This window comes from Lithobates pipiens, unplaced genomic scaffold, assembly GCF_037356315.1.
Source record: "Lithobates pipiens isolate NorthernLeopardFrog02 unplaced genomic scaffold, aLitPip1_a1.2 Scaffold_8, whole genome shotgun sequence".
Classification (NCBI taxonomy): domain Eukaryota; kingdom Metazoa; phylum Chordata; class Amphibia; order Anura; family Ranidae; genus Lithobates; species Lithobates pipiens.
In genome coordinates, this window is record NW_027507903.1 from 502,860,535 (window position 1) to 502,873,448 (window position 12,914).

At 42.2% G+C, this 12,914-nt stretch overlaps 1 protein-coding gene across 2 annotated transcripts in view; it reads right to left on the reverse strand.

Moving 5' to 3' along the window:
* The window catches only part of LOC143960540 (cyclic AMP-responsive element-binding protein 3-like protein 2), an 89,476-nt gene that overhangs the window by 11,831 nt on the left and 64,731 nt on the right, over positions 1 to 12,914 (reverse strand). The window contains exons 3-6 of one of the 2 annotated variants that reach the window (XM_077469247.1): positions 8,545 to 8,720; positions 7,574 to 7,661; positions 4,565 to 4,749; positions 601 to 747 (exon numbers count right to left, since the gene is read on the reverse strand). In XM_077469247.1, the coding sequence (XP_077325373.1) occupies positions 601 to 747; positions 4,565 to 4,749; positions 7,574 to 7,661; positions 8,545 to 8,720 (596 nt within the window). Of the gene's footprint in view, positions 1 to 600; positions 748 to 4,564; positions 4,753 to 7,573; positions 7,662 to 8,544; positions 8,721 to 12,914 lie in introns of both variants that reach the window. The other variant, XM_077469246.1, reaches the window with a different exon arrangement.

Here is a 12,914-nt window from a genome sequence, read left to right on the forward strand (position 1 = left end):
ATAAATAAGATTTAATTGACCTTAAACGTGTATTGATTTCATAGCCAAGGGTGATAGCATTGTGATAGTAACAATAACATGTGCTTAGCATATTGAGTGATAGCTAAACTATAGGGACTGAACAAAGGAATACGTAACTGATAATAAGAATAGAGTGTATTGATCAGTTACTTCAATATATATATATATATATATATACACACACACACACACACATATATATATATATATATATATATATATACACACACACATATATACATATATATATATATATATATATAAAAATAAAAAAAGGGAGGAACACAAAACGTTAATGGACAAATGGAAAGCTCACATAGCCATAAGCAGTATAGCATACAGATGAATTATCGGGGTGGTAACATAGTTGACAACAAAGCAGTTATGTAGCAAAACAACTGAAGCCATGAGACCAAAAAAGAAAAACAAATCCCATTGACTATCACAAATGAGCAGATACTGCTAAAACACACAGGCATACATGGTATTCGCCTGGAATTCTACATTATCAGCCTGCTCAGGCAAAAGAAAACACATTCGCTAATAAATGCTATTTACACAGTTTGTGACCTCACTGACCTTATTCTTAATCTTCCGGCGGATTTTCTTCAGCGCTTTTTCTTCAGCCTTGGTGAGGGGCAATTTGGTAGGGATGGGGTATCCCTCTGCTATAAGGGTCCTCTTCTCTTCCTCAGTGAGCATTAGGGGCCCTGTTCCTTGAAGCTTCTGCAGAGAGTTAGAATAAAATGTATTAGAAGGAAATGAATATAAAATTATTGCAGAGTTCTGTATATATAGATGAATTCTATTGCAATGAATGAGGTTTGTGAAAGACCCATGAGAGAGATCCCTCAAGAAATTTCTTAACGTATTAGGCCGCGTACACACGGGCGGACTGTCTGACGGACTTGGTCCGCTGAAACGTGTTTCAGCGGACAATCCGCTCGTGTGTGGGCTTCAGCTGACTTTTTCAGCGGACAGTCTGGCGGACTAAGTCTTTCGGAATTTCCGTAATATTGTCCGTCCAAACTTGGTTTCAGCGGACAGTCCGCTCGTGAGTAGGCTAGTTCGACGGACTAAGTATGGCGCATGCTCAGAAAGGATTTACACGGCGAAAGGTTGCATTGCAGTGTATTGGATGTCGTATTTCTAGTCCCGTCGTACGTGCTGTACACGTCATTGCGCAAGCTTTCGGCGGACTATCTGTTCATCGTGTGTGGTCAAGTCCGTTCATTCGAAAGTAGGACGGACTGTCTGTCGGATTGTCTGACGGACTTAGTTGGGCAGACAGTCCGCCCGTGTGTACGCGGCCTTAAGAGAAAATGGATCGCAGTATGGGCTAGGAAAATGTGTTTATGGACACCACCATTATAAAAGGCAATTCAATGCAATGCACAATACATAGTATTATTTTTTAGGTTTGGATAGAGTATAGAGGAGTTAAAACCCCTACTAAATTATTTTTGTGGTCTGTGTCCTGCTGAGGAGATTTTTCCTTCACTTCCTGTCCCAGAGATGCAACAGAAAATAAGAAGAAATCTCCAAAACTGAATTCCTGACTGGATTGCTGGATTTTTTCTTGCCTCTTGCTCTAATGGCAACTTAAAAATGTTTGGATTTCATCCCACCTCTGTCTATGAGGAAATGATGACCAGAACAAATAGAGAAGGTGAATCTTCCCCCAGCGGACACGCAATAAAAACTTGATATAGGGTACAAGCCTTCTTCACTCTATCCAAAACCAGCTACGAGCAGATGTTTAGGTCAGCCCTGTCATTGTGGCTGTTAGTAAGCAGCTGCATATTCATGTGCCCACTTCTGCACATTTTTCTGCAGGCACTGGAGCATTCACTGTATACATTATAAAATGCATAAATGGGCGGCACAAATGTATGCCCTGGCATGGGTATGTGCTACACGAGGGCATTGATTTATACACCTTGGTCATTAATGGGTTAAAGTGAGGTGATTTATGCAATATATAGGGCAACTCTGGGAAGACAGCTCTGTGGCAGGCTCTGCTGGGCCTTGTTGTTCCTCCACAACTAGAGGCATATTTGGTAATGTCTGGTTTATGATGGCTGAAGCTCTGCAGGGAGAAAATGCTAACATGCCCAGCCGCTCATGTAAGTGTGAGTCACTGATGAATAGGACAATTGTGTTCTCAGAATCAGTATGGGGGAGAATACGCTGTACATTGAGTCATCAAATGACCATTAGCTTCCTACTGCCAGTTTTCCACTGCAAGCTTTTTTTTCCCCCCAGAGCTCTGTATAACACAGTCTAGTGTTGACTGAAATCTCCATCATGGGCATTCTCTCTCAAGGATCTCTGCAACCCGATATTAGCTTGGATAAATCCACTATTATTATTTGTCTCCATCGTGCCAACATATTCCGTGCTGCTTTGAAGAGAATGACAATGAAGTATATGCTACAGGAGGCCATACAATTTACACAGGGTTGGTTTACTAAATGATTACAGACTGTTCACTTAGCATAGTGAATGTTCATTAAGCTTATTCAATAAGATGAAGCCGTGTTCATTTCAATCATCTGATCACTTTTTCATTTCCCTTGCAGAAGATTGGGCTTTCAAAGTGAACACAGCTTCACCTTATTTACTAAACTAGGCGAACATTCACTTTACTAAAGCCCCATACACACTGTCAGTTTTTCTTCTGAGTTTTTCCTTCAGATTTACCAAAACCATGTAGTAGAAGGGCCTGCCTGATTGCATACAAATTGAAACTCCTAAGGTTTAACCTCATATTATATGGTTTTGGTAAATCTGAAGGAAAAACTCAGCAGAAAAACTGATAGTGTGTATGGGGCTTAAGTGAACATTCTGGGTCTCATTTTTATCATGCAAATGTCTTCCTTTAGTCCGGCAAATTTGTCTGGACTGAGATGATGTCATCAATCTGCTGCAGGCCGGAGAAAGCATTTTCTCAGTCTGCTCTTCCCCAAAGATCAGTCTGCAATGTTGTAAGAGGTTGAAGCATGGGCTAATCCATGTCAGACATTTGTGAACACAGCCAAGGACTGCACAATCACCAGGATTTATAAGACTATAAGATGGGGGGGGGGGGGGGAGTTACTAAAACTTGTGCACACCAAATCTGGTGTAACTGTGCCCGGTAACCAATCAGCTTCTAATTTCAACTTGTTCAATTAAGCTTTACAAATAAAACCTGAAAGCTGATTGGTTACCAGTGTTAATTTTGACAGCACATTTCGATTTAGTTTTAGTCTAAAGCCGCGTACACACGAGCGAAATGTCCGACAGAAAAAAAGTCAGACGGGAGCTTCTCATCATATATTCCGATTGTGTGTATGCCCAATCGGACTTTTTACATCGAAAATTCTGATGGACCTAGAAATAGAACATGTTCTAAATATTTCCGACGGAACCAATTCCTATCGGGAAAACCGCTCGTCTGTATGCTGTTCCGACGGACCAAAAACTATGAATGCTCTGAAGCAAGTACGAGACGGAAGCTATTGGCTACTGGCCTTTGAACTTCTGTTTTTTTTGTCCCGTTGTACGTGTTGTATGTCACCGTGTTCTTGACGGTCGGACTTTGGTGTGATCGTGTGAATGCAAGACAGCTTGAGCAAAATTCCATTGGAAAAACCTTCTGAGTTTATTCCGACGGGAAAACCGGTCATGTGTACAGGGCATTAGTCTTAGGACTAAAATGGCATTTTAGTTTTAGTCCCATTTTAGTCGACTAAATCTCCAGTACATTTTAGTAGACATTATATACTTCTGGAGTGAAAAAATCGAATGTTATTTATTATGGCATTGAGGTATGAACATGCACTACAGACCATTGTTAATTTTGCAGTCAAATTTCAATTTAGTTTTAATCTTAATCTTTTGACTAAAATGGCATTTTAGTTTTAGTTGTATCTTAGTCATCTCAGTCATTTTAGTTTTAGTCGTATTTTAGTCGACTAAATTTATATTATTTTAGACTAAAATATTTTAGTCTTTTAGTCGACAAAATTAACACTGTTGGTTATTAGACACAGCTGCACCAGATTCTGTGTGCAACAGTTTTAGTAAATCCCCCCCATGTCATATATGAGCTGGCATCTCAGTCCAAGAAGTAGATGATAACCTTGGATGATGCCTGAAAAAAGATGGTTCTGCCCTTCTGGACAAAAAGCCAATGTTACTGTGATTTCTGTGAAAGGGAATAAACACCTGGAAGTGTAACTCTTACATAGGAATCATGAAAATGATATCTGATTGAACACCACATTGCAGGCTCAGCAGTGCAGGGCATACAGTACTATCTTTTGGAAAACAATACCCATGATTATCTACAGTTTTGCTGCACATAATACACATGTTAAGGACAGCAAATTACACTTGCATAACCTATTTCCATCATCCTGATACTAAAGGAACCATAAAAAACATGCTCCTAACATCAGCCTTGTTTACAGCACTGTGATACTTAACTGGCCCATACAACCTGCTGAAGATCTTTGTGTACTATACACTGCAAAGTAAATAAATGTTAAGTACTTACATGTGGAGCAGTCAGAAGGGGGGAATTTGAAAGTGCAGAGGGGCTGCGAGCTGTCACTTTGTTCCCAGACTGTGATTGGACAGGACTGGAAGGTGGGAGGGACCGGCTGGGGCTCTGGCCTCCTTCAGAATCACTGCCATGGCTGCTGGGAGGAGTAGGGGGCAGCTGCAATGTGTCTGATGATGCTGCTAAAAGAAAGCAAAATATTTTTTAATGGCAAGAGTTAAACTGTAGTGGCATAACAATTTACACAATAGCCCTTGTGGCTGCTATGTGGCCTGGACTAATAAAGGGCCCCATTATGGAGATGTTATGGAAAATTTACCGGAAAGCTTGTTATAAAATAGTTGTTGCCAAACCTTAATGCCCCGTACACATGATCGAAAATTCCACCAGCAAAAGTCCGATTAGAGCAATTGGTCGGAAAATGCGATGCTGTGTATGCTCCATCTGACTTTTGCTGGCGGAATTTCAGCCAGCAAAAGATTGAGAGCATGTTCTAATTTTTTCGGTCGGAAAAAGTTCAGATCGGAAATTCCGATCATCTGTACAAATTCCTACGCGCAAAATTCCTACGCATGCCCGGAAACAATTCAACGCATGCTCGGAAGCATTGAACTTAATTTTCTCGGCTCGTCGTACTGTTGTACGTCACCGTTCAGTACTAATCTTTTAGTTTTACTTGTCCCTGCAGCCTGCTTAAAAAGTAAACTGCAAGTGATACCGAATTTGCTGATAAACACGAGTTTTAGACACCCTTCCAGCCTTGAAGCCATTTCTTTATACCGTATTCTACTGCAGCAGCAGCTCCTGGCCACCATTGGAGGGAACACCTCCTTGCAATTTAGGATGTATAATCAAGTACGAATAAAGAATTAAAAATAAGTGATGATAGTGCAGTTATTACCTTAAAGCGGGATTCCACCCTAAAGTGGAACCTCCGCTGATCGGATCCCTCCCCCCCTCCGGTGTCACAATTGACACCTTTCAGGGGGGAGGGGGGGTGGAGATACCTGTCAAAGACAGGTATTTTCACCCACTTCCGGGCATAGACTCCCGTGGGAGTCTACGCCATTTCCTGCCCTGCCGCGCTGTCTGCTGGGACACACACGGGTCCCAGTGACAGCGCGGAGATTTCCTATTGCGCGGCGCGGCTCGCGCATGCGCAGTAGGGAACCGGGAAGTGAAGCCGATTCGCTTCACTTCCTGATTCCCTCACCTAGAATGGTGACTGCAGCAGCCGAGAGCCGAGCGATCGATCGGCCTTGATGGAACCTGGGACAGGTGAGTGTCCATTTATTAAAAGTCAGCAGCTGTAGTATTTATAGCTGCTGGCTTTTAATATTTTTTTTTTTGGTGGAATCCCTCTTTAATAATACCAATGGATGCTTGTGTATTGGAGAGCTCTAGCTTGGTCTCTGTCAGCTCTACAGAGAGACCACTGCTTCCACACAGAAAGCAAGGGTCCTTCTCTACAGAATGCTGGTGTGGACAGGCTTTTCTACTTGGTTGTGACTGTTTTCTAAAGAAATCAAACTGTATAGTGTCCTTTTTTTTTATGTTTTGTTTTGTATTTTTATATGCATCTTCTGATTGTGGGGGAACACAGCTTTGTATGTAATATGTCGCATTTTGCTAAGTTTGTAAATCTCAATAAAAACTATTGGAAAAAAAAAAAAAAACAGACTGTGTGACTTTTGTCATGATACACCCGTAATGCATTTATCTGGCTTATGTGTAATCTGTTTTTAGGGCATTTAGGGCTTTTCATACAGACATTTTCCAGAAAGAAAAATAACATTGTACAATATATCACAAGATCAAAAGATACTGTATATATATATCAAGCCCTACATAACTTAAAATGGATGTAAACCCCAAAAATGTTTTTTTTTTTATTAAGACTTATATCTGTTACAGCATAGGATGTCATGGCATCTGTGCCCAGTCATGTCACGAAGAGTTAATCCAGCTCTGCACAATCCTCTTATCTTTCTTCAGCAAGATAAAAAACAGACACACAGAGAAATAGGTGTCAGTTCTTCCCCCTTGCTGTGAGTGACAGTGTGAGAGACATTCTGTGTACTTCACATTCCCCTCTCCTTTCTTCTCCAGCTCTCCCAGGATTGGCTGTTCCACAATTCAGCATGATTGGGCATGCTGAAGTCATGTGGTGACTTTCCTGGGTTTTGACTGGATGTTAGTGATCATGGGGCATAATCCACTAGACCAGCAGAAGTTCAGTGTAAGAAATATTGATGCCTGGCCAAGGAGAGTGTAGAGGTGGGCAGGGAGTCTACTGACATCACGACTCGCCCTGGACAACAGACATACCCACAGAATCCATAGTTTTGCAGGCCTCCCAACAGCTAAAGGGGAGATATGACAAGTAAAGATATATGCAAGAGGCGTGTATATCCTTATAGTTCAGCACTATGGAAGTAATTTACAAATTATGAGAGTTGGTTTACATCCATTTTAAAGACCATGTAAATGATTTTATGCTAAAGCAAACTTGTGATCATTTATGTGATTTAAGCTGAAAATTTTGTTGGGCTTTAGGGTTTATGACCCTTAAAAAAAATGGAAATTCTGAGACTTAGGGGTTTATTTACTAAAGGCAAATAGACCACAGTTGCCCTCTGCAAGTGCAGTTGCTCCAGTAAATTAGGTAAGGCTTCACTTTGCAAAGAATACCCAATCACGTGCAAGGAAAATAAAATAACAGCATTTTTGCTTGCACATGATTGGCTGATGGAGGTCAGCAGGGCTTCTGCTCATTTAGTAAGCTCTGGCGCAACTGCAAAACACACACTCTTTTGGCCTTTAGCAAAAAAAAACAAAAAAACCTAAGAATCCCATAAGATACAAAAACCCACGTCATTCAATTGATTATGTTTTCTAACCCGCAATTAAAAATGCTACAATCTGTTGCTTGTGGTCACTATGTTGCTTTATGTTTTGTTGTTCTTGGCATAATCCCCTGTTACAAATTCGGGGGACACTCACGCTCTTTGGGGCAGAGGTTGAGGAATTGGTCCACTTCGTGCGGCTCCAGCTTGATTTGGGGCAGAGATTTGGGGCTCAGTGGCTTCATCTGCAAGCAAACAACAGAACAGGTGTCACCACTTCCTGGAACCTCTGCAGGAGAGAAGTTAATTTCATAAATTGATCTCATGCTTATTACATATCTGTCTTGTTGAATCCTGGTTATCCAAGACTATGCTATTACAAGTGTCATAATCTGACCATTCACATATAGTTATACTCATATAGGGTCATTCAATAAGTCAATGGCAAGAGCAATAATGGTGTGCATGACTCAGCAGACCATCCAATCAGGCTTCAGCTTAGTGAAATTAAATACCGTATTTAGCAGCGTATAACACGCACAGGTGTATAACAGGCACATTCATTTTAAGAGGGAAGTTTCAGGAAACAAGTTAAAGCGGAAGTAAACCCTGATGAGTTTACTTCCTCTTTCATTTCCTGCAAAGGCAAAGCATAATGGACTACTATGCATCGCATAGTAGCCCATTATGTGTCACTTACCTGACAAAGGAGCCAGCAAAGTCGCCGCTGTCCCCTGTAGTCCGCCGCATCCATCTTGTTGGTGGGGTCTCGCAGCTCCGCCGCTGTCATTCGGCGAAGCCGCGATGAAGTCACTCCTTGACGGGAGCCGAGACGCGAAGTCGCCGCTGTCTATGGCGCCTGTTTTCGGGCAAATATCTCCTAAACCATATAGGTTTAGGAGATATTGCTTGGACCTACAGGTAAGCCTTTATCTAGGCTTACCTGTAGGTCAAAGTGGTTTGTAAGGGTTTACAACCACTTTACATTTTTGTATTGGCATATAACACGCACGCGCTATTTGCACGTGATTTTCATGGTGAAAAAGTGAGTGTTATACGCCAATAAATACAGTAAGTGAAGCAGAGGAGACTAACCCATCACTGATCACACACACACAGAGTTCTTACCTGATCTGGCTCAGGCAGCTGTGGCAATACATCCACTTCAATAGGCGCTGTCATTGTGTTAGCCATCAAGGTGACCGAAGGGGCGAGACCTGGGCTTTCCTGCACTGGAACCTCCATCTTTATTTTGTTGGAAGTGAGCTGTCCTCCGAAACACCAATCCTCCCCAGCAAGATCACCTGTAAAGAACAAAACACAAGATTCATATGAAGAAAATTAGCAAATACATGAATACCAGTCAATGTGTATTTTAGAAGACCATTCTGGACCCACTGAGTACAATGCGACAGGTTCAAAAGATCAACCCTGCCACCCACTGCTTCATTGCTCCATCACAGCTCCTGGAAAGTTCATGGTCCAGTTACTGGGGAACATGTGACCTACTATCCTACCTCCCAGAATGCAACACTCAAGTCCAAGCAGCAGATCACCAGTCCCATATACTGTCACATGAGGGAGGATAAGAAGTCAAAAATTCCATGTAAGTACAAATAGGAAGTTACACAAGGCATTGGGCTTACATCTCCAGTGGAGGAACATGGTGGGGTGGCTCTTTCAAGAGTGGCTTTGTATCCTGCCACCCTACAATGACTCTAAATGCAGGTAAACTGCATTGGAGGACATACAACGAAGACCAAGAAATAAAAACTAGAGGATCCATTGTAACACATTACTACAATGCATGGTAACGCAATGCAGATGTTTCTTGCAATGCAATGAAAGGTTAAGCGGGCCAGAGATTGATCAAAAGTTGGCTGATTCAGCAAGAACTGGTCGAATTTTGATCCACCTATGGCCATTGCAGTTTTGTAAGAAGTCGATCTAGTGATCAACTTCTCATGAACGGGCTTGTCGGAAAGTATTTGTTCAATCAGCACTGCAGGCGATCACTGTATTCTAACAGAGAAGGAGTCGCTACTGTCAGAATACAATAGCATAGCAGGGAGGAATCCTCAATCCACCTCACTTGTCTGGATGCGGGAATTCCTAGAGTTTTTTTGATCAGCCCACAGGCTGATCGAAAAAAGAAAATCTGATCACTGTGTGGCCAGCTTTATTTGCACCCAGACGCACATCTACAATGTCAGGCAATAAAAAAAAACAAAAAAAAAAAACAAAACGCACAAACATATACTCTATGCATTGTGTGGTTAGGCCTATTTTTACATTATTTGTGATGCGTTGATAGCCCACTCATTTGCACTTCATCACACAACGGTGTCAGTAAACCACTTGTGACGATCAGTGGCAAACAGTTCTGAGCAACTAAGGGATGAAAACCACATATACAATGTACCGTATTTCATTTCTAAAGAATGACATTACACATCCCATAAGCAATGCAAAGTAAGCAGATTATTGTGCAATATGAATAGAGGCTGCACTTTGCCTCCTGCCCACATGCTTTCACTTCTGGGTTGTGCAGAATGACAAACAAGTGTTATCTGGTCAGGCAGCTATCCAGGGAAGGACTGAACTGTTAGCCAGCAGGGAAAGTGACGTCTGTGCAGAAATCCAACACCTTATGGCTTCCAGGTGTTTTCTATTTAGAAAAGGTAGATAACCCCAGCATTGACTTCTACCGCTTACACTGTATAGTAAACTCTACTTGGATGACCTTAAAGCGGACCTTCAGTCATTTTTTTCAACTTTCCATCTATTAAATCTTCTGCCCTTTTTGTTTTAACTTTGGATAGTAAACCTTTTTTTTTTTCATTCAGCAAATACCTTATACAGCCCACTTCTTGATTCTTGTCTGGTCATTACCCTAGGCTTATGACATTGTGCACAGCTCTCTCTCTCACTTTGCTGAGAGTTTGCCAGGAGGGAGGGGGGGAGAGTCATTAGAGGGCCAATGAGAGCTGGAGGTGTGCCTATTTGTGTCTGTGAACAGGCAGCAGTTTTAGCTGCCCACAGTTAAAATGGCTGCAGGGAGGGGGATTTCTGCAGTATTTTTGGCAAGTACAGAATCACAGTATATATCAAATAATATGCAAAGTGGTTGGAGGGAAGCTTCAGAACGGCAAAGAGCAGACTGCAGTTCCTCTTTAAAAGGTTCTGCTTGATATCAATTGCATTTAGCATACACTCAGTACAGTTCCAGAAATAAAAGTTTCAGAAATAAAACAGCCCTTATGCACAGAAAGAATTTGTAAACCTCTGAAATGAAAAACTAAAAAAAAAACATATCATCTGACGCCATACCCCCTCCTCTAGCACATAGCAGGCAATTGACAGCCTTAGATGTGCATGTTTCCCTATGAAACTGTGTATGGGGGGGAGGGTATCTTTTCCCTCCACTCAGATCCCATATTACACTCAGCTCTGTGTTGTACAGTGTGACCTCAGATACCAACCCCTGCCTCCTTGGAAGCTGTTAAAGTGATTGTATAGTCTTTTTTTATAACTTTTACCTACAGGTAAGCCTATAATAAATGCGCATATCAATATACTACTTTTTTTTTTTTTCACTCTTTAGTCACAGGGTGGGTTGGGAAGGGGACCTGTAAAAGATATACTGCAGCAAAGAAAGCTCAAGTCCACTCCCCTCACAAACAGGACTAAGCTCTGTGACAGAGCTGTGTAAATCTCAAGGCTGGATGGATAGAAATACAAAACCTTTGCCAGGTAAAACAGCCCTCATATTAGAATCACGATACACGGTTCGAATTAAGTTATTTTATTTTATTTTTATTTTTTAAGGACACCGTGCTGGTCCTGAGGAGCTGCGGGCAGGAGTTTTTAGGCAAGGCCGTGGCTTTAGCCTAGTCCGCAGTGTCCAGCCTTGTGGACTAGGCCGAAGCCACGGCTTCACCTAAAAACTCCTGCCCACAGCTCCTCAGGACCGGCGTGGTGTCAGCACCGGTCCTGGGGAGCTGCGGCAGGAGTTTTTAGGCGAGGCCTCGGCCTAGTCCGCTGCATCCAGCCTTGTGGACTAGGCCGAAGCTGCGGTCTGGCCTAAAAACTCTTGCCCGCAGCACCTCAGGACCGGCGCGGTGTCAGTGTCAGTCCTGGTGAAATTTTTTTTTTTATAAAAATCTAAAAATAATGATTTGCTGAAATTTTGAATCGATTTGACCTCTCAACTCGATTCAAGATTTAAATCGATTTTTTTCCCCAGCCCTACCTCGTATATGTATTTAATTGGTGTATTTAGCAGTTTGCCTGCAATTCAGCATTCATCAAGCTCAGGCTACAAATTTAGAGAATATGTGTTGCTGTACGGGTTATTGTGCTTTGCTTGTTGTGTTTTTCAAAATGACAGGTGCTCTTGTATTCTAAAGAATCGCAGTAAATTCATCATCCACCTTCCTGCACCTTGACACTCAAGGAAGTCTTACCCTTTTTTATCTATAGCATCGCATATTGTTTCACCAGGAACAATAAAAGCTGCCACACCTGTCATTTCTTTCAGCTCTTTCCTTGTTTTCTGTGTAATATACACAATGGGAAGTGAACACGAGTCGTTCCAAGCGATAAAAGCCCATAGAACAGCGATGTGCATGGGTGCCAAGGTTCGCTATCACTGACCTAGATGATGATGGATGTCCTCCAACTAGGAAATGAGATAGATGGTCTATCTGATTTGCTGCAGCTTCTAATGCACATTGTGAGAAGCTCACAGTGTGCAGTGAAATCAGAGTGAGACATTTCAGTATAGGAGAGGAGCCTGTACAACTATGCAAGACAAAAAGTTAAGCCTGGAATTCAGGGTTAAAGTGTCACTAAACCCACAATAGTCAAATCAGTGTGTACATACTTGTTCTACTCACTGTGGAACCTAAAGGGTTAATCCTCTGCATTGTGTAAGGCGGCTTTTTTTTTTATCCTGTCTTCTCTGATCCTCCCCCTCTTCCGCTGTCCCCAACCCATCTTATGATAGAGCAGAGCCTTGGGGGCACTGTGCGCCTGCTCAGTTTGGTGTGTATTGCTAGAGATGTATTTTTCTTGGAAAAGTGCATGTGATCAGCATAGGGCCAATCAGTACTGTCCAGACAGAGGGTTAGGGGTCCTGCAGCCTCATAGGACAGTCAGAGGAGAATAAAAACTCATCCTACAAGCTTTAACCAGACACTGATAGAAGTCACAAGTGCTGCTGAGAAAAAGTATTTATCAGTTTATATTTACTAAAACAATTGATTTTCCATGTTCTGTGGGAGACCAAATATAGTGAATGCAGGGTCCTGGGTTTAGTAACACTTTAAATGGGTTGTAGGCAGCAGTTTTCTTATCTTAATGCATTCTATGCAGCAGCCCCCCCATCACCCCCTAATACCTGAGCCCCATCTCTGTCCAGGGGTGTCTTCAAGTGTCTCGGCCGCTCGAGACCCTCCCTACTGATTGGCTGAGACACAGCAGCAGCACCACTGATC